This window comes from Pseudophryne corroboree, chromosome 2 (genome assembly GCF_028390025.1).
Source record: "Pseudophryne corroboree isolate aPseCor3 chromosome 2, aPseCor3.hap2, whole genome shotgun sequence".
Lineage (NCBI taxonomy): Eukaryota > Metazoa > Chordata > Amphibia > Anura > Myobatrachidae > Pseudophryne > Pseudophryne corroboree.
In genome coordinates, this window is record NC_086445.1 from 161,346,069 (window position 1) to 161,364,967 (window position 18,899).

Here is an 18,899-nt window from a genome sequence, read left to right on the forward strand (position 1 = left end):
GCCCTGGCTTCTGCTAGGCGTGTCTCAGAATTGGGGGCCTTGTCGTGCAAAAGTCCGTACTTGGTCTTTTGCGATAACAGAGCGGAGCTCAGGACTAGACAGCAGTGCCTGCCGAAGGTGGTCTCCGCGTTTCACTTGAGTCAACCTATTGTGATTCCGTCCAGTTCTGACACTTCTACTCCTCCGGAGGCATTGGATGCATTGCGAGCCTTGAAAGTCTATGTCAAGAGGACGGCTCGGATCAGAAAGACAGATTCCTTGTTCGTGCTGTATGATGCACGGAAAAAGGGTTACCCTGCTTCAAAGCAGCCCATTGCTCATTGGATTAGGCTTACTTTCCAACAGGCTTATGCGTCGGCAGCCTTTCCTGTTCCACAGTCTCTGAAAGCCCACTCTACCAGGTCGGTGGGCTCTTCCTGGGCAGATGCCCGTGGAGTCTTGGCCCTACAACTATGCCAAGCTGCTACCTGGTCGGGGAAGAACACCTTTGTGAAGTTCTACAAGTTTGATAGCCTGGCCAAAGAGGATATCCAGTTTGGGCAGGCGGTGCTGCAGATGTCTCCGCCCGTTCTCGCCCATTTCTGGAAGCTTTGGGACATCCCCATCATGCTAATCTGTCCCCAATATCCCTTATGGATGCTAGAGAAAAATAAGAATTTACTTACCGATAATTCTATTTCTCGTAGTCCGTAGTGGATGCTGGGAACTCCGTAAGGACCATGGGGATTAGCAGCTCCGCAGGAGACTGGGCACATCTAAAGAAAGCTTTAGGACTATCTGGTGTGCACTGGCTCCTCCCCCTATGACCCTCCTCCAAGCCTCAGTTAGGATACTGTGCCCGGACGAGCGTACACAATAAGGAAGGATTTTGAATCCCGGGTAAGACTCATACCAGCCACACCAATCACACCGTACAACTTGTGATATGAAACCCAGTTAACAGCATGATAACAGAGGAGCCTCTGAATAGATGGCTCACAACAAGAACCCGATTAGTTAACAATAACTATGTACAAGTATTGCAGACAATCCGCACTTGGGATGGGCGCCCAGCATCCACTACGGACTACGAGAAATAGAATTATCGGTAAGTAAATTCTTATTTTCTCTGACGTCCTAGTGGATGCTGGGAACTCCGTAAGGACCATGGGGATTATACCAAAGCTCCCAAACGGGCGGGAGAGTGCGGATGACTCTGCAGCACCGAATGAGAGAACTCCAGGTCCTCCTCAGCCAGGGTATCAATTCGTAGAATTTTGCAAACGTGTTTGCCCCTGACCAAGTAGCTGCTCGGCAAAGTTGTAAAGCCGAGACCCCTCGGGCAGCCGCCCAAGATAAGCCCACCGTCCTTGTGGAATGGGCTTTTATTGATTTAGGCTGCGGTAATCCTACCGCAGAATGCGCCAGCTGAATAGTGCTACAAAACCAGCGCGCAATAGACTGCCTAGAAGCAGGAGCACCCAGCTTGTTGGGTGCCATCAGGATAAACAGCGAGTCAGTCTTCCTGACTCCAGCCATCCTGGAAAAATAAAATTTACAGGGCCCTGACTACGTCCAGCAACTTGGAATCCTCCAAGTCCCCAGTAGCCGCAGGCACCACAAAAGGTTTGTTCAAGTGAAAACCTGAGACCACCTTCGGGAGAAACTGAGGACGAGTCCTCAACTCTGCCCTATCCGTACAGAAAATCAGATAAGGCCTTTTACAGGACAAAGCCGCCAATTCTGACACACGCCTGGCCAAGGCCAAGGCCAACAGCATGACCACTTTCCACGCGAGATACTTTAGCTCCATGGTTTTAAGTGGCTCAACCAATGTGACATTAGGAAATCCAACACCACGTTGAGATCCAAAAAGTGCCACAGGAGGCACAAAAGGAGGCTGAATATGTAGTACTCCTTTAACCAAAGTCTGAACTTCAGGCAGTGAAGCCATTTTTTTCTGGAAGAAAATCGACAGAGCCGAAATCTGGACCTTGATGGACCCCAATTTGAGGCCCAAACGTCACCCCTGCTTGCAGGAAGTGCAGGAATCGACATAGTTGAAATTCCTCCGTCGGGGCCTTCATGGCCTCCCACCAAGCAACAAATTTTCGCCAAACGCGGCGATAATGTCTTGCGGTGACATCCTTCCTGGCTATGATCAGGGTAGGGATGACTTCCTTCGGAATACCCTTTTCCTTTAGGATCCGGTGTTCTACCGCCATGCCATCCAACGCAGCCGCGGTAAGTCTTGGAACAGACAGGGTCCCTGCTGCAGCAGGTCTTGTCTGAGCGGCAGAGGCCAAGGGTCCTCTGCCAGCATCTCTTGAAGTTCCGGGTACCAAGCTCTTCATGGCCAATCCGGAACCCCGAGTATGGTTTTCACTCCTCGCCTTCTTATTATTCTCAGTACCTTGGGTATAAGAGGTAGAGGAGGAGACACATAAACCGACTGGTACACCCACGGTGTCACTAGAGCGTCCCCAGCGATCGCCTGAGGGTTCCTTGACCTGGCGCAATATCTTTTCAACTTCTTGTTGAGGCGGGACGCCATCATGTCCACCCGTGGTCATTCCCAACGGTTTACCCGCATTTGGAAAACTTCTGGATGAAGTCCCCATTCTCCTGGGTGTAGGTCGCCCATCGGAGAATCCTTGTGGCTTCTGCCATCACCATCCTGCTTCTTGTGCCGCCCTGTCTGTGTACATGGGCGACCGCCGTGATGTCGTCTGATTGGATCAGTACCGGCTGGTTCTGAAGCAGGGGCCTTGCTTGTCTTAGGGCATTGTAAATGGCCCTTAGCTTCAGAATATTTATGTGAAGCGAAATCTCCTTGGAAATTTCTTCCCTGTGTGACTGCACCCCAGCCCCGAAGGCTGGCATCCGTGGTCACCAGGACCCAGTCCTGTATTCCGAATCTGCGGCCCACTAGTAGATGAGCCCTCTGCAGCCACCACAGCAGCGACACCCTGTTTCTTGCTGACAGGGTTATCCGCTGTTGTATCTGTACATGGGACCCGGACCATTAGTCCCACAGGTCCCACTGGAATGTCCTTGCGTGGAGTCTTCCGAATGGAATTATGCTTCGTACGAAGCTACCATTTTTCCCAGGACTCGTGTGCATTGATGTACCGACACCTGTCCTGGTTTTAGGATGTCTCTGACTAGAGATGACAACTCCTCGGCTTTTTCCACTGGAAGAAACACTCTTTTCTGGTCTGCGTTCAGAAACATTCCCAGGAACAGAAGACGTGTCGTCGGGACCAGCTGTGACTTTGGAATATTGAGAATCCAGTCGTGCTGTTGTAGCACTTCCCGAGAGAGTGCTACCCCCACTACCAACTGTTCTTTGGACCTCGCCTTTATCAGAAGATCGTCCAAGTACGGGATAATAAAAACTTCCTTCTTGTGAAGGAGTATCATCACTTCGGCCATTACCTAGGTAAAGACCTTCGGTGCCGTGGACAACTCCAACGGCCGCGTCTGGAACTGATAGTGACAGTCCTGTACCACATATCTGAGGTACTCCTGGTGAGGGGGGGGGGGGGGGGGGGATGGGGACATGCAGGTACGCATCCTTGATGTCCAGGGAGACCCTGTAATCCCCCTCGTCCAGGCTCGTAATAAGCGCCCTGAGCGATTCCATCTTGAACTTGAATCTTCTGATATAAAAGTTCAAGTATTTTAATTTCAAGATGGGTCTCACCGAACCGTTGCGGTACCACAACCACTGTGGAATAGTAACCCCTTCCTTGCTGAAGGAGGGGCACCTTGACAATCACTTGTTGTGATTATAGTGTTGAATATCCACCAACACCGTCTCCCTGGCAGAGGGAGGTGCCGGTAAGGCAGATTTTAGGAAACGGCGGGGGGAAGAACGTCTCGAACTCCAGCCTGTACCCCTGAGATACTACTTGAAGGACCCAGGGATCTATGTGAGAGAGCCCACTGTCCGCTGAAATATCTGAGACGGGCCCCCACCGTACCCGGGTCCGCCTGAGCAGCCCCAGCACCATGCTGTGGACCTACCGGACGCAGGGAGGACTTCTGCTCTTGGGAACTAGCTGTGTGTTGCAGCTTTTTCCCTCTACCTTTGCCTCTCGGCAGAAAGGATGAGCCTCTAGCCCACTTGTTTTTCTGGGGCCGAAAGGACTGTACTTGATGATACGGTGCTTTCTTTTGTTGTGGGGTAGCCTGTGGCAAAAAAATTAATTTCCCAGCAGTAGCTGTGGAAACGAGGTCTGCAAAACTATCCCCAAACAGTTTTACCCCCTTATAGGGCAACTTCCATGTGCCGATTCGAGTCGGCATCGCCTGACCATTGCCAAGTCCATAACCCCCGTCTGGCGGCAATGGACCTAGCGCTTATTTTTGATGCCAGCCGGCAAATATCCCTCTGTGCATCACGCATGTATAAGACCACGTCTTTTATATGCTCTATTTTCAGTAAAATATTGTCCCTATCCATAGTTATTTTCCGACAGGGAATCTGACCACGCAGCGGGAGCACTGCCCAACCATGCCGAAGCAACGGCTGGTCGCAATATAATGCCCTAGTGTGTGACCATATCTTATAGTGTAACCTCCTGCTTTCTATCAGCAGGTTCCTTCAGGGCGGCCGTACCCGAAGACGGTAGTGCCACCTTTTCTGATAAGCGTGTATGCGCTGTATCTACCCTATGGGGTGTTTCCCCGCGTGACCTATCCTCTGGCGGGAAAGGGTACGCTGCCAATAACCGTTGTAGAAAATATCAATTTCTTACCGGGGGAAGACCACTCTTCCTCACACACCTCATTTAGTTTCTCAGATGCAGGAAAAACTACTAATAGTTTTCTCTCACCAAACACAATACTCTTTTATGTGGTATAATCATAAATGTGTAATACATTTTTCATTGTCTCAATCCTGTAACGGGTGGACCTATTTGGAGGGTACACCAGTCTCAACGATGTCGACACTGGAGTCAGTATCCGTGTCGACACCTGTGTCTGTTATCTGAGGTAGCGGGCGATTTTAGAGCCCCCCATGACATTTGAGACGCTGGAACAGGCACAAGCTGAGTAGCCGGCTGTTCCGTGTCGTCGGCCTTTTATGTAAGGAGTTGACACTTTCACGTTGATCCTTCCATAAGTTCAACCACACCGGTGTCGACCCCGCAGGGGGTGACAACATATTTACAGGCATTCGCTCCGCCTCCACCTCATTATCCTCCACATACCTGTCGACACAGCCGTACTGACACACAGCACACACACAGGGAATGCTCTGATAGAGGACAGGACCCCACAAAGCCCTTTGGGGAGACAGAGGGAGAGTATGCCAGCACACACCAGGGCGCTATATATCACAGGGAATAGCACCTATAAAAAAGTGTTTTCCCTTATAGCTGCCTATATGTTGTATACTGCGCCTAAATTGTGCCCCCCCTCTCTTTTTAACCCTTTCTGTAGTGTATTAACTGCAGGGGAGAGCCAGGGAGCTTCCCTCCAACGGAGCTGTGAGGGAAAAATGGTGCCAGTGTGCTGAGGAGATAGGCTCCGCCCCTTTTACGCGGACTTTTCTCCCGCATTTTTATGGAATCTGGCAGGGGTTAATATACATCCATATAGCCCTGGGGGTTATATGTGATGTATTTTTGCCAGCCAAGGTGTTTATATTGCTGCTCAGGGCGCCCCCCCCCAGCGCCCTGCACCCTCAGTGACCGGAGTGTGTGGTGTGCATGAGGAGCAATGGCGCACAGCTGCAGTGCTGTGCGCTACCTTGGTGAAGACTGATGTCTTCTGCCGCCGATTTTCCGGACCTCTTCTTGCTTCTGGCTCTGTAAGGGGGCCGGCGGCGCGGCTCTGGGACCGGACTCCGAGGCTGGGCCTGTGTTCGGTCCCTCTGGAGCTAATGGTGTCCAGTAGCCTAAGAAGCCCAAGCTGGCTGCAAGCAGGCAGATTCGCTTCTTCTCCCCTTAGTCCCTCGATGCAGTGAGCCTGTTGCCAGCAGGTCTCACTGAAAATAAAAAACCTAAAACTAACTTTTTCTAAGAAGCTCAGGAGAGCTCCTAGATTGCACCCTGCTCGGTCGGGCACAAGAATCTAACTGAGGCTTGGAGGAGGGTCATAGGGGGAGGAGCCAGTGCACACCAGATAGTCCTAAAGCTTTCTTTAGATGTGCCCAGTCTCCTGCGGAGCCGCTAATCCCCATGGTCCTTACGGAGTTCCCAGCATCCACTAGGACGTCAGAGAAATAGGATTTTAAATACCTACCGGTAAATCCTTTTCTCGTAGTCCATAAGGGACATTGGGCGCCCGCCTCTGTGCGGTGACTTTCTGCAGGTTCTCTATTCTGTGTTTCCTGTTCAGCTGTTGCTGTTAATGTTGCCAGGTATTGCAGGCTAAGTTATATGTTGGTGTGCTGGCGTGTAAATCTCACCACACCTTTTGTTGTTATGTTCCTTCTCTCAAGTATGTCATTCTCCTTCGGGCACTGTTTTACCTATAACTGACCTGTAGGAGGAGGCATAGAGGGGAGGAGCCAGCACACCCAGTTGAAGAAATGTAAAGTGCACTGGCTCCTTTGGACCAGTCTATACCCCATCGTACTGATCTATCCCCAATATCCCTTATGGACTACGAGAAAAGGATTTACCGGTAGGTATTTAAAATCCTATTTTTTTAAACCTCCTTGAGTCGGAACACCTCCATGGTCTGATCTGATGCATTTACATAAGAATGTGGTAACCATGGAGTAAAATCAATCACATGGTTTCTCTACATCAGAGGGGTACTGTACCAGTGCTCAGGGCTTTTCCCAACTCTTCCCTCCCCCTCAGCATGGAAATAATAGAATAGAATCCCACTGGATTTATCATGCAGCGTTTATGATAACAGCTGTAAAACAGCTGGCAAACTTGGACAAAAAAATGACTAGGCTTAGACAAGCATGATTGCAGAAACAGCAGGTAAATTAATTGATTTTGACAGGCAAGATTTGATTGACAGGAATATCTTGTAATTGGGCCATGGGGGATTAGAAAGTCTCTCACCATGACTGCACTTCAACAGAAAATACACAAACAAAAATATAATATAAAACATGAAAAATAGCAGACAACACACAATCAAACGACACTCAAAAAAAAAAACAACACACAGGACTTTAAAAAAAAAACTATATGGAAAAACACCTCAAATAGATAATATACACAACAAGAAACAAGACAACTTAAAAAAAAAAAAAACTCAACGCAATTAGCAATGACATTATATGGGGTATTCAATTGCTGTTTTTTCGACTAGTTAAAAAAAAAAGGCACTTTCCCCCCATTTTTAGGTTGAATTTAAATTCAACCTATTCAATGCGCATGCTATTTTTTCGACTGGTCGAAAAATCCAGCACTGGCGAAAACCACGTGTATCAGTGAATTTGGCGCCGATACACGTGTTTTGGCGAGTTTGCGTGCATTTTTGCCCATTTTTGGCAAATTTTCACCGATGCCAATTTGATTTAAAAAAAAAAAGTAAAACGGCATGGGAGAAAATGGATTAAAAAATGGGCGAAAACGCCCACAATTGAATACCCTGTGTCAAATTATTGCAGTTTTTAAAAAAAACTTCACTTAATTGATTACCCCCCCCCCCTTATATCTTTCTCCTGCAACTTTCCTATAACTCTCCTTCTCCACTTAAACTCCTCATAAACCCACAAGGTGAGAGTAGCCAGCTGTCTGTTTCTATGATAGCACTATGATAGCAATTGAATGGTGCTTTCTACAGAGTAGAGCAATTAAATGAATATGAATAGAATAGCTTCAAGTCCACAGTGGTCTGTTTCTGTGATGTCAATTGAATGTTGTTTCTAAAAAAGCACCATTAAATGAATATGAATAGAATAGCACAATTCACAGTGATGTCAATAGAACCCACCCCCAAACAGAACACCCCATGGTGGGTTATCATTTAGAACCCAACAGGGATCGATGACGGTTTCAGTTCAGACAAATTAAACCTGAAAACCGTTATCACTCAGCAGCGGTTTAGAAATGACACCAAAGCCGCCGCTAAGTAAAACTAGCCGTCAGAGTACTCAGTGGAATTATACAGACAATACTTGCTATAGAGTACCTTTGCGCTCTCAAACTGGTCGGAGTCAACAAGACACGTGCAAATCATTGTACCCGTTCTGCCTAAAACACAGAATGTAAATGTATGTTATGTCATAGATGTATATCTAAGTACAAAGCAATTCACAGTGTGTTGTCATTGAGGAAAACATTCTATAGATTATAGACAATGGGGCTTATACAGAGGTGGACGCTAATTGCACCGCCGCTGGGTCTTTGTACGTAGCGGCGGTAAGGAAAATACGTAAAAGCTGCAGGAGGTGTCTTTTAACTGAAGACGCCTCCTGCAGCTTTTACATATCTTTGCACCGACACTGTGTACATAGAAGCAGTGGGGGCGCAATTAGCGACCACCTCTGGTTCTGAGAATGCAGCATCAGATCAACCGCGTGACCATCGGACATCTGAGGATGTCTGGTATAATCACTCTACAGAAGCCAATAAATCTGCTGTGGATGACACAGACCCTGGCCTCGGCATGCCTATAAAACGGGGATGCCCCCCCCCCGTTTTGTCAAATGCTCCCTGTCGCCACCCCCACTAAACCCCTTTAAAATGCTGCAGCCTGGCTACAGCATCTAGGGCACAAAATGTCGCAGCACGACAGCACATGTGCAGTGCGGTATCTGAGTATGCGCAGGTCTGAAACCAACAAAGATGTGCGTTAGCATTGTATTAACGTACAAATAGGCCCAATATCACTGATACACCTGACCCTGTCCACTGCCTTGCTCCTCTTACCTTTGCCTCCTTTACAATGAATGGCTATAACATTTTTTGGATCCTGCGCCATCCAGGAACGTACGCTGGCTGTAAATTTCAGCATGTCCCTAAATATAAAGGTCAGGTCAGTTTTGTTTTGTGGACAACGTAAGAGACACCTTGTGCAACTTATGGCAATATTCTGTGCTTAGACTCATAACACTTACGCCAGAGTGGGGACATTGTGATCATCTATAAACACTCGCTCCACTCTGTAGTGGAAGGATTTCGGATCATATCCCTTCTCACCTGTAAGAGAGATTTCACAAATATCATTAGTAATTCTCTTTAAAAAAAAACTAGTCACTGTGCAGGAGGAAAGTGCCTGGTGAATACTGTGCTGCATATGTGTTTCCGAGTGCTAGAAGACTTCTCGTAGGAGGAATTACAAAAAGAAAAATCTTAAAAATAGACAGAAAATAATTAGGGGTACATTTACTATGTGGCAGCTTTTTCGGTGTGTTTTACCCAGAAATTCTAACCTCCAGGGCATCCAGGGGGGCATGGGGACTGTGGGGTGAAGTGGAAGGTGTGGGGCCACGAAGACTATCAACGCAGTCCCACCTAAGTGACTGCTAATATCCATATATGTTGCAGTAGGGATATTTGACCCTTTTTCCTCATGCAGCACACTAACTCCTATTAGTTATGTGACATCACCATGGACAATGTGAAACGGGCTGCTGGCAGTTCTCAACCATGGGAAACAAAAAAGAGGCAGAAATACATGAATATATAATTAAACGCAGCTATGAGAAAGAGTAATAAATGTTAGTGTGAACCAACACACAGCTGAGGAGACCATTTTGTGGGCTGAACCAATAGTCAGCCTACTCATTAACTATCAAATAACTAGGGACTAGTGATATGCTGAGACGTGTGGGGGCTGAGAGACCGGCGTCAGCATACCGACCCTGAGATCCCAGCAGGAGAATGCTGGTGGGGGGGAAGGGCGAGCGCAACAAAGCCCCTTGCGGGCTTGATGGCTCGCTGCGCTCGCCATAGGTTCTATTCCCACTCTATGGCTGCCGTGGACACCCACGACTGGGAATAGTCCCTACGGGTCGGCCTTCTGTCTGCCGGCATTTTGATCGCTCGGGATCCTGGCGTCGGCATGGTGACCGCCAGGATCCCGAGCGCCGGTCACATGACCGCATGCCGCTGAGACATGAGTTATGCTACTTGTTCCTTGTTAACTGATAGGCTGCACTCTTTAAAATATTGGTTCAGTCTATAAAATGCCTGCCTCCACTATAAGTAGGTGATGGTATCATAGCTGGCAGAACTATATAAAAAGAGTAGAAGCATACTGATGACCTGTGGACTGCTCATTCCCTGATACTTACTGCACAAGTTGTAGACCTTGTAGTGATCCTTATGCTTGGAGTCCAAAAATCTTACAACATCCTTAAAAAAAATATAAAAAAATCTTAGAAATGTAATATAAGAGAAATTATATAAATTAAGAATAAAGAAACACATTTTTGCAGTGTCGGAACCTCATTCAGAGCCAGGGCCGGGTTAAGGACCACTTGTGCCTGGGGTTGAAAATATGCAAGGGCCTATTATGAGAAGCAGAGAAGCTGTCACCAGTGCTGAGTGGGTGTGGCCAGTGCCATGTGGGTGTTCACAGTGCTGAGTGTGTAGCCAGCTGGTGGTTGGTATTTATTATGCTGTCATGATGGTATTATGAGTGCCTACCATGATCTTGAGCTTACAAAACCCATTTGCAGAGTGCTTCGCCTACAACAGTCCCCTTTCCTGGAACTACAATTCTTCACTGGAACTCGGCGACTGACAGGACTTCTGCTTTTAGTAGTGTAAGCTCAAGATCACAAACACATATTTAAAGGAAATAAGACACTTCAGAGGCTACTAAAACTATACAAAACAGCGTGCCATATCTTCAGTACAACACAGACAACTTGCCTACCTGACCCTCTCCATGAGGGAGAAAATGCTCTGTTCCTGGACTTTCCTGGTAATGTATGATTGCCATCACCTGTGGTGAAACACCTTTCTTATCAATCAACTAGCTCACCACAGGTGATGGCAATCATACATTACCAGGAAAGTCCAGGAACAGAGTATTTTCTCCCTCATGGAGAGGGTCAGGTAGGCAAGTATGGTTCAGAGCAGGTATCCATGTATAAGGACAAGACCGGATCAGACTGATTAAACCCACAACAAACTTTCCAAGAAGACTCCCTATAAAGACTGGAACATCCAATCAGAACCAGTCAAAGAAACAAGATTCTAATTCCAGCTGCAGCAATCAGGACTCAGAACTAAGTCCAGCACAATAAGACCTAGCCTGCACAGCTGACTGGTTACCAGGAGACTGATCAGAGCTCACAGAACTAACCTGACCATGATCTACTAATCTGTGCTCATTACAGATGATATGAATATTATTATGTGCAGGCCTGCAGCTGGAGCTCCCTCTGCCCCATTGATAATCTTTCCCTGGAGAGTGCCCGGCACAAGGCCTCCAAGCAACCCCCCTTCCTCCCTTTCTTCTGTGCTGGGAGGTGGAGTCCAGAAGTGTATGCACAGTGTAGATGTGTAAATGCATAAATGCAACTTGTGTAAACATCACATGCTACATGCAACCATCTACATGGGCTGCATTTACACTGACGGCACTGTGTAAGGCTGTGGCTATCTCAGTGTTCTTTTTTACACCCTCCTCCCATCTCTCATCTTCCCATCTCTGTTCCTCTGCTAGTGCCCCCCTGACAACTAGTGGAGGTATAGAGATGGAAGTTCCACCACTGGATATAAATATGTTTGACTTTGCAGGTATGTGCTATCAACATAACTTGAAAGAGTTAAAACCAGCACAGTAAGCATTGAAAGCTTTTAAAAACAGTACAATATACTGTAGTTGACACCTCCTCTATAAACACTTACCCCTATAGGATTCCTATAGAAGGACTGTTGTCCAGATGATGGAAATGACATGGCAATTATACGATCTACAAAACAATACAAACACATTTTTGAAAAGCATAAAATTCCCCAAAATGACAATGGACAACAGTATTCTATTAACTTTTAGACTTTCAGCAAACTCAATGGCTTGTGCTTTTTATACAGGGATAAATTGTGAAGCCTAACTAAAAGCCTAGCTGTAAAAATAAGAATTTACTTACCGATAATTCTATTTCTCATAGTCCGTAGTGGATGCTGGGGACTCCGTAAGGACCATGGGGAATAGCGGCTCCGCAGGAGACTGGGCACATCTAAAGAAAGCTTTAGGACTAACTGGTGTGCACTGGCTCCTCCCCCTATGACCCTCCTCCAAGCCTCAGTTAGGATACTGTGCCCGGACGAGCGTACACAATAAGGAAGGATTTTGAATCCCGGGTAAGACTCATACCAGCCACACCAATCACACCATATAACTTGTGATCTAAACCCAGTTAACAGCATGATAACAGAGGAGCCTCTGAAAAGATGGCTCCCAACAATAATAACCCGATTTTTGTAACAATAACTATGTACAAGTATTGCAGACAATCCGCACTTGGGATGGGCGCCCAGCATCCACTACGGACTATGAGAAATAGAATTATCGGTAAGTAAATTCTTATTTTCTCTAACGTCCTAAGTGGATGCTGGGGACTCCGTAAGGACCATGGGGATTATACCAAAGCTCCCAAACGGGCGGGAGAGTGCGGATGACTCTGCAGCACCGAATGAGAGAACTCCAGGTCCTCCTCAGCCAGGGTATCAAATTTGTAGAATTTAGCAAACGTGTTTGCCCCTGACCAAGTAGCTGCTCGGCAAAGTTGTAAAGCCGAGACCCCTCGGGCAGCCGCCCAAGATGAGCCCACTTTCCTTGTGGAACGGGCTTTTACAGATTTTAGCTGTGGCAGGCCTGCCACAGAATGTGCAAGCTGAATTGTACTACAAATCCAACGAGCAATAGTCTGCTTAGAAGCAGGAGCACCCAGCTTGTTGGGTGCATACAGGATAAACAGCGAGTCAGATTTCCTGACTCCAGCCGTCCTGGAAACATATTTTCAGGGCCCTGACAACATCCAGCAACTTGGATTCCTCCAAGTCCCTAGTAGCCGCAGGCACCACAATAGGTTGGTTCAGGTGAAAACGCTGGAACCACCTTAGGGAGAAACTGAGGACGAGTCCTCAATTCCGCCCTGTCCGAATGGAAAATCAGATAAGGGCTTTTACAGGATAAAGCCGCCAATTCTGACACGCGCCTGGCCCAGGCCAGGGCCAACAGCATGACCACTTTCCATGTGAGATATTTTAACTCCACAGATTTAAGTGGTTCAAACCAATGTGACTTTTGGAACCCAAACTACATTGAGATCCCAAATTGCCACTGGAGGCACAAAAGGAGGCTGTATATGCAGTACCACTTTTTACAAACGTCTAAACTTCAGGGACTGAAGCTAGTTCTTTTTTGGAAGAAAATTGACAGGGCCGAAATCTGAACCTTAATGGACCCCAATTTCAGGCCCATAGACACTCCTGTTTGCAGGAAATGTAGGAATCGACCCAGTTGAATTTCCTCCGTCGGGCCTTACTGGCCTCGCACTACGCAACATATTTTCGCCAATTGCGGTGATAATGTTTTTGCGGTTACATCCTTCCTGGCTTTAGATCAGGATATGGATGACTTCATCCGGAATGCCTTTTTTCCTTCAGGATCCGGTGTTCAACCGGCATGCCGTCAAACGCAGCCGCGGTAAGTCTTGGAACAGACAGGGTCCTTGCTGGAGCAGGTCCCTTCTTAGAGGTAGAGGCCACGGATCCTCCGTGAGCATCTCTTGAAGTTCCGGTTACCAAGTCCTTCTTGGCCAATCCAGAGCCACGAATATAGTGCTTTCTCCTCTCCATCTTATCAATCTCAGTACCTTGGGTATGAGAGGCAGAGGAGGGAACACATACACTGACTGGCACACCCACGGTGTTACCAGAGCGTCTACAACTATTGCCTGAGGGTCTCTTGACCTGGCGCAATACCTGTCGAGTTTTTTAATCATGTGGACGACTTCTGGGTGAAGTCCCCACTCTCCCGGGTGGAGGTCGTGCTGAGGAAGTCTGCTTCCCAGTTGTCCACTCCCGGAATGAATACTGTTGACAGTGCTATCACATGATTTTCCGCCCAGCGAAGAATCCCTGCAGCTTCTGCCATTGCCCTCCTGCTTCTTGTGCCATCCTGTCTGTTTACGTGGGTGACTGCCATGATGTTGTCCGACTGGATCAACACCGGCTGACCTTGAAGCAGAGGTCTTGCTAAGCTTAGAGCATTGTAAATGGCCCTTAGCTTCAGGATATTTATGTGAAGTGATGTATCCAGGCTTGACCCTAAGCCCTGGATATTCCTTCCCTGTGTGCTGCTCCCCAGCCTCGCAGGCTGGCATCCGTGGTCACCAGGACCCAGTCCTGAATGCCGAATCTGCGGCCCTCTAGAAGATGAGCACTCTGCAACCACCACAGGATGGATACCCTTGTCCTTGGTGACAGGGTTATCCGCTGATGCATCTGAAAATGCGACCCGGACCATTTGTCCAGTAGGTTCCACTGGAAAGTTCTTGCGTGGAATCTAACGAATGGGATTGCTTCGTAGGAAGCCACCATTTTTACCCAGAACCCTTGTGCATTGATGCACTGAGACTTGGTTCGGTTTTAGGAGGTTCCTGACTAGCTCGGATAACTCCCTGGCTTTCTCCTCCGGGAGAAACACCTTTTTTTCTGGACTGTGTCCAGGAACATCCCTAGGAAACAGAAGACAAGTCGTCGGAACCAGCTGCGATTTTGGAATATTGAGAATCCAATCGTGCTGCCGCAACACTACCTGAGATAGTGCTACACCGACTTCCAACTGTTCCCTGGATCTTACCCTTATCAGGGAATCGTCCAAGTAAGGGATAACTAAAATTTCCTTCCTTCGAAGGGATATCATTTCGGCCATTACCTTGGTAAAGACCCGGGGTGCCGTGGACCATCCCTACGGCAGCGTCTGAACTGATAGTGACAGTTCTGTACCATAACCTGAGGTACCCTTGGTGAGAAGGGTAAATTTTGACATGAAGGTAAGCATCCTTGATGTCCCGAGACATCATGTAGTCCCCTTCTTCCAGGTTCGCAATCACTGCTCTGAGTGACTCAATCTTGAATTTGAACCTCTGTATGTAAGTGTTCAAAGATTTTAGATTTTAGATTTAGAATCGGTCTCACCGAGCCGTCTGGCTTCGGTACCACAATAGTGTGGAATAATATCCCGTTCCCTGTTGCAGGAGGGGTACCTTGATTATCACCTGCTGGGAATACAGCTTGTGAATGGCTTCCAAAACTGCCTCCCTGTCAGAGGGAGACGTCGGTAAAGCCGACTTTTGGAAACGGCGAGGGGGAGACGTCTCGAATTCCAATATGTACCCTTGAGATATTACCTGAAGGATCCAGGGGTCTACTTGCGAGTGAGCCCACTGCGCACTGAAATTCATTGAGAACGGGCCCCCACCGTGCCTGAGCTTGTAAGGCCCCAGCGTCATACTGAGGGCTTTGCAGAGGCGGGAAGGGTTTCTGTTCCTGGGAACTTGGTAATCTCTTCAGCCTTTTTCCTCTCCCTCTGTCACGAGCAGAAAAGAGGAACCTTTTGTCCGCTTGCCAACAAAGGACTGCGCCTGATAATACGGCGTCTTATTTTGAGAGGCGACCTGGGGTACAAACGTAGATTTCCCAGTTGTTGCCGTGGCCACCAGGTCTAAAAGACCGACCCCAAATGTCCCCTTTCAAAGGCAATACTTCCAAATGCCGTTTGGAATCCGCATCACCTGACCATTTTACTGGTAGAATTGGACAACGCACTTATACTTGATGCCAGTCGGCAAATATTCCGCTGTGCATCATGCATATATAGAAATGCATCTTTTAAATGCTCTATAGGCAATAATATACTATCCTTATCTAGGATATCAATATTTCCAGTCAGGGAATCCGACCATGCCAACCCAGCACTGCACCTCCAGGCTGAGGCGATTGCTGGTCGCAGTATAACACCAGTATGTGTGTGAATACATTTTTGGATACCCTCCTGCTTTCTATCAGCAGGATCCTTAAGGGCGGCCATCTCATGAGAGGGTAGAGCCCTTGTTCTTACAAGCGTGTGAGCGCCTTATCCCCCCTAGGGGGTGTTTCCCAACGCACCCTAACCTCTGGCGGGAAAGGGTATACAGCCAATACTTTTTAAGAAATTATCAATTGTTATCGGGGGGAAACCCACGCATCATCACACACCTCATTTTATTTCTCAGATTCAGGAAAACTACAGGTAGTTTTTCCCTCACCGAACATAATACCCCTTTTTGGTGGTACTCGTATTATCAGAAATGTATAAAACATTTTCCATTGTCTCAATCATGTAACGTGTGGCCCTACTGGAAATCACGGTTGTCTCTTCACCGTCGACACAGGAGTCAGTATCCGTGTCGGCGTCTGTATCTGCCATCTGAGGTAACGGGCGCTTTAGAGCCCCTGACGGCCTATGAGACGTCTGGACAGGCACAAGCTGAGTAGCCGGCTGTCTCATGTCAACCACTGTTTTTTTATATAGAGCTGACACTGTCACGTAATTTTCAACAGTACATCCACTCAGGTGTCGACCCCCTAGGTGGTGACATCACTGTTACAGACACTCTGCTCCGTCTCCACATCATTTTTCTCCTCATACATGTCGACACAAACGTACCGACACACAGCACACACACAGGGAATGCTCTGATAGAGGACAGGACCCCACTAGCCCTTTGGGGAGACAGAGGGAGAGTATGCCAGCACACACCAGAGCGCTATATATATATACAGGGATAACCTTATATAAGTGTTTTTCCCCTTATAGCTGCTGTATGTTTTAATACTGCGCCTAATTAGTGCCCCCCTCTCTTTTTTTAACCCTTTCTGCAGTGTAGTGACTGCAGGGAAGAGCCAGGGAGCTTCCCTCCAACTGAGCTGTGAGGGAAAATGGCGCCAGTGTGCTGAGGAGATAGGCTCCGCCCCCTTTTCGGCGGCCTTATCTCCCGTTTTTCTGTATATTCTGGCAGGGGTTAAATGCATCCATATAGCCCAGGAGCTATATGTGATGTATTTTTTGCCATGTAAGGTATTTTTATCATGTTTTATTGCGTCTCAGGGCGCCCCCCCCAGCGCCCTGCACCCTCAGTGACCGAAGTATGAAGTGTGCTGAGAGCAATGGCGCACAGCTGCAGTGCTGTGCGCTACCTTATTGAAGACAGGAACGTCTTCTGCCGCCGATTTTTCCGGACCTCTTCGCTCTTCTGGCTCTGTAAGGGGGCCGGCGGCGCGGCTCCGGGACCCATCCAGGCTGGGCCTGTGATCGTCCCTCTGGAGCTAATGTCCAGTAGCCAAGAAGCCCAATCCACTCTGCACGCAGGTGAGTTCGCTTCTTCTCCCCTTAGTCCCTCGATGCAGTGAGCCTGTTGCCAGCAGGTCTCACTGAAAATAACAAACCTAAACTAAAACTTTCACTAAGAAGCTCAGGAGAGCCCCTAGTGTGCGCACCCTTCTCGTCGGGCACAGAAATCTAACTTCTAACTGAGGCTTGGAGGAGGGTCATAGGGGGAGGAGCCAGTGCACACCAGTTAGTCCTAAAGCTTGCTTTAGATGTGCCCAGTCTCCTGCGGAGCCGCTATTCCCCATGGTCCTTACGGAGTCCCCAGCATCCACTTAGGACGTTAGAGAAATACATTTATCAACACACATGTTTTTTGCAAACTGGGAACCTATGACATTCCTCCCAAAGGGGGTCATTCAGGTGCGGTCGGATTTGCTATCACTGCTGCTTCCTTAGAAGCAGCAGTAATTGCGCTGTATGTAAATGCAGCAGGAGGTGTCTATTACATGCAGATACCCCCTGCTGCATTAGAGATCCGAGCTTCTTCCTAGGAAGCAGCATCGGATCAAAGTACCCACCATCAGGCGGCTTGCCGCAACCCATGGTGCTGAGCAAGCTGCCTGTCGCAAAGGCCAGGAAATCTCTGTCCTATGACGGAGATCCCTGGCCTTTTCCCACCCCCTAAACAGTGTCGCCATGCTTCCATTTTTCCAAACCGTGCCCTTCACGGTCAGGTCCGGTGCATACGCAAGGTACCAAAAATTGTTACTTTGCCTGATTGTCTTAGGTGCAGCTGCACCGTAATGACCCCCAACATGCTAAAAGTGCTCTTGGATGTTTCTCAGGGGTGGCACTTGATATTCCGGCTGTTGGGATCCCGGTGCTCAGCAAGCTGGCGCCGGAATCCCGACAGCCGGCATACAGACAACGATTTTCCCTCTTGGGATGTCCACGACACCTCTGTAGGGAGAATACACCGTGCCCGCAGCGTGGTGGACGCAGCGAGCCCACAAGGGGCTCTTTTGCACTCGCCCCGCTGCCAGTATACTGGTGGCCGTGATCCTGGCACCGGTATGCTGTGCGCCGGGATCCCGAGCGCCAGCATACCGTAGTAGACCTGTTTCTCAGATATACCTGAGCATACTCTTATTATTACACCTGAAAGCGCACAGCTGCCCAGAGGATGGCTTAATTTGTGCTGAATGTAAAATGGTGACTACACATTTATGTCGTGTGGGTTCAGACCTCTGTTTAATGGGCACTGAGGTTTTTGATTCTAAAAGTTCTCAAAACAGTTATATTGTTTCACTAGCTTGAAGTTTATAATGTACTGCGTTGCGCACGTTTTCAAAAGGCATATAAACACTTTATTGATACTTAAAGGTAGCCATAATTTGGCATAATGACAATGGATCTGATTCAGAGATGTTGCAAATGTTCTCTGTAGGAACACTTTGTCCTAACAGCAATACCCAATATCTACGGACAACTTCACATTAAATACAAAAGGTGTCCAGGTGTAGGGCAGAATCCTACGCGTTTTGCCTATGATTTAGACTTCCATTTAATTAATAAATAACTTTTGTATTAAATGTGCAGAACGCAGATATTGGGTATTGGTGTTAGGACAAAGGGTGGAATGTATCGCATCCACAATGCAT

General features: G+C 47.9%; 1 protein-coding gene across 9 annotated transcripts in view; it reads right to left on the reverse strand.

Moving 5' to 3' along the window:
- The window catches only part of LOC135005292 (phosphatidylinositol 3,4,5-trisphosphate 3-phosphatase TPTE2-like), a 295,357-nt gene that overhangs the window by 30,685 nt on the left and 245,773 nt on the right, over positions 1-18,899 (reverse strand). For all 9 annotated transcript variants that reach the window (XM_063951927.1, XM_063951919.1, XM_063951920.1 and 6 more), the window contains 5 exons: positions 11,766-11,830; positions 10,199-10,259; positions 9,020-9,101; positions 8,832-8,920; positions 8,092-8,153 (listed from right to left, as the gene is read on the reverse strand). In XM_063951927.1, coding sequence (XP_063807997.1) covers positions 8,092-8,153; positions 8,832-8,920; positions 9,020-9,101; positions 10,199-10,259; positions 11,766-11,830 — 359 coding nt within the window. The remainder of the gene's footprint in view (positions 1-8,091; positions 8,154-8,831; positions 8,921-9,019; positions 9,102-10,198; positions 10,260-11,765; positions 11,831-18,899) is intronic.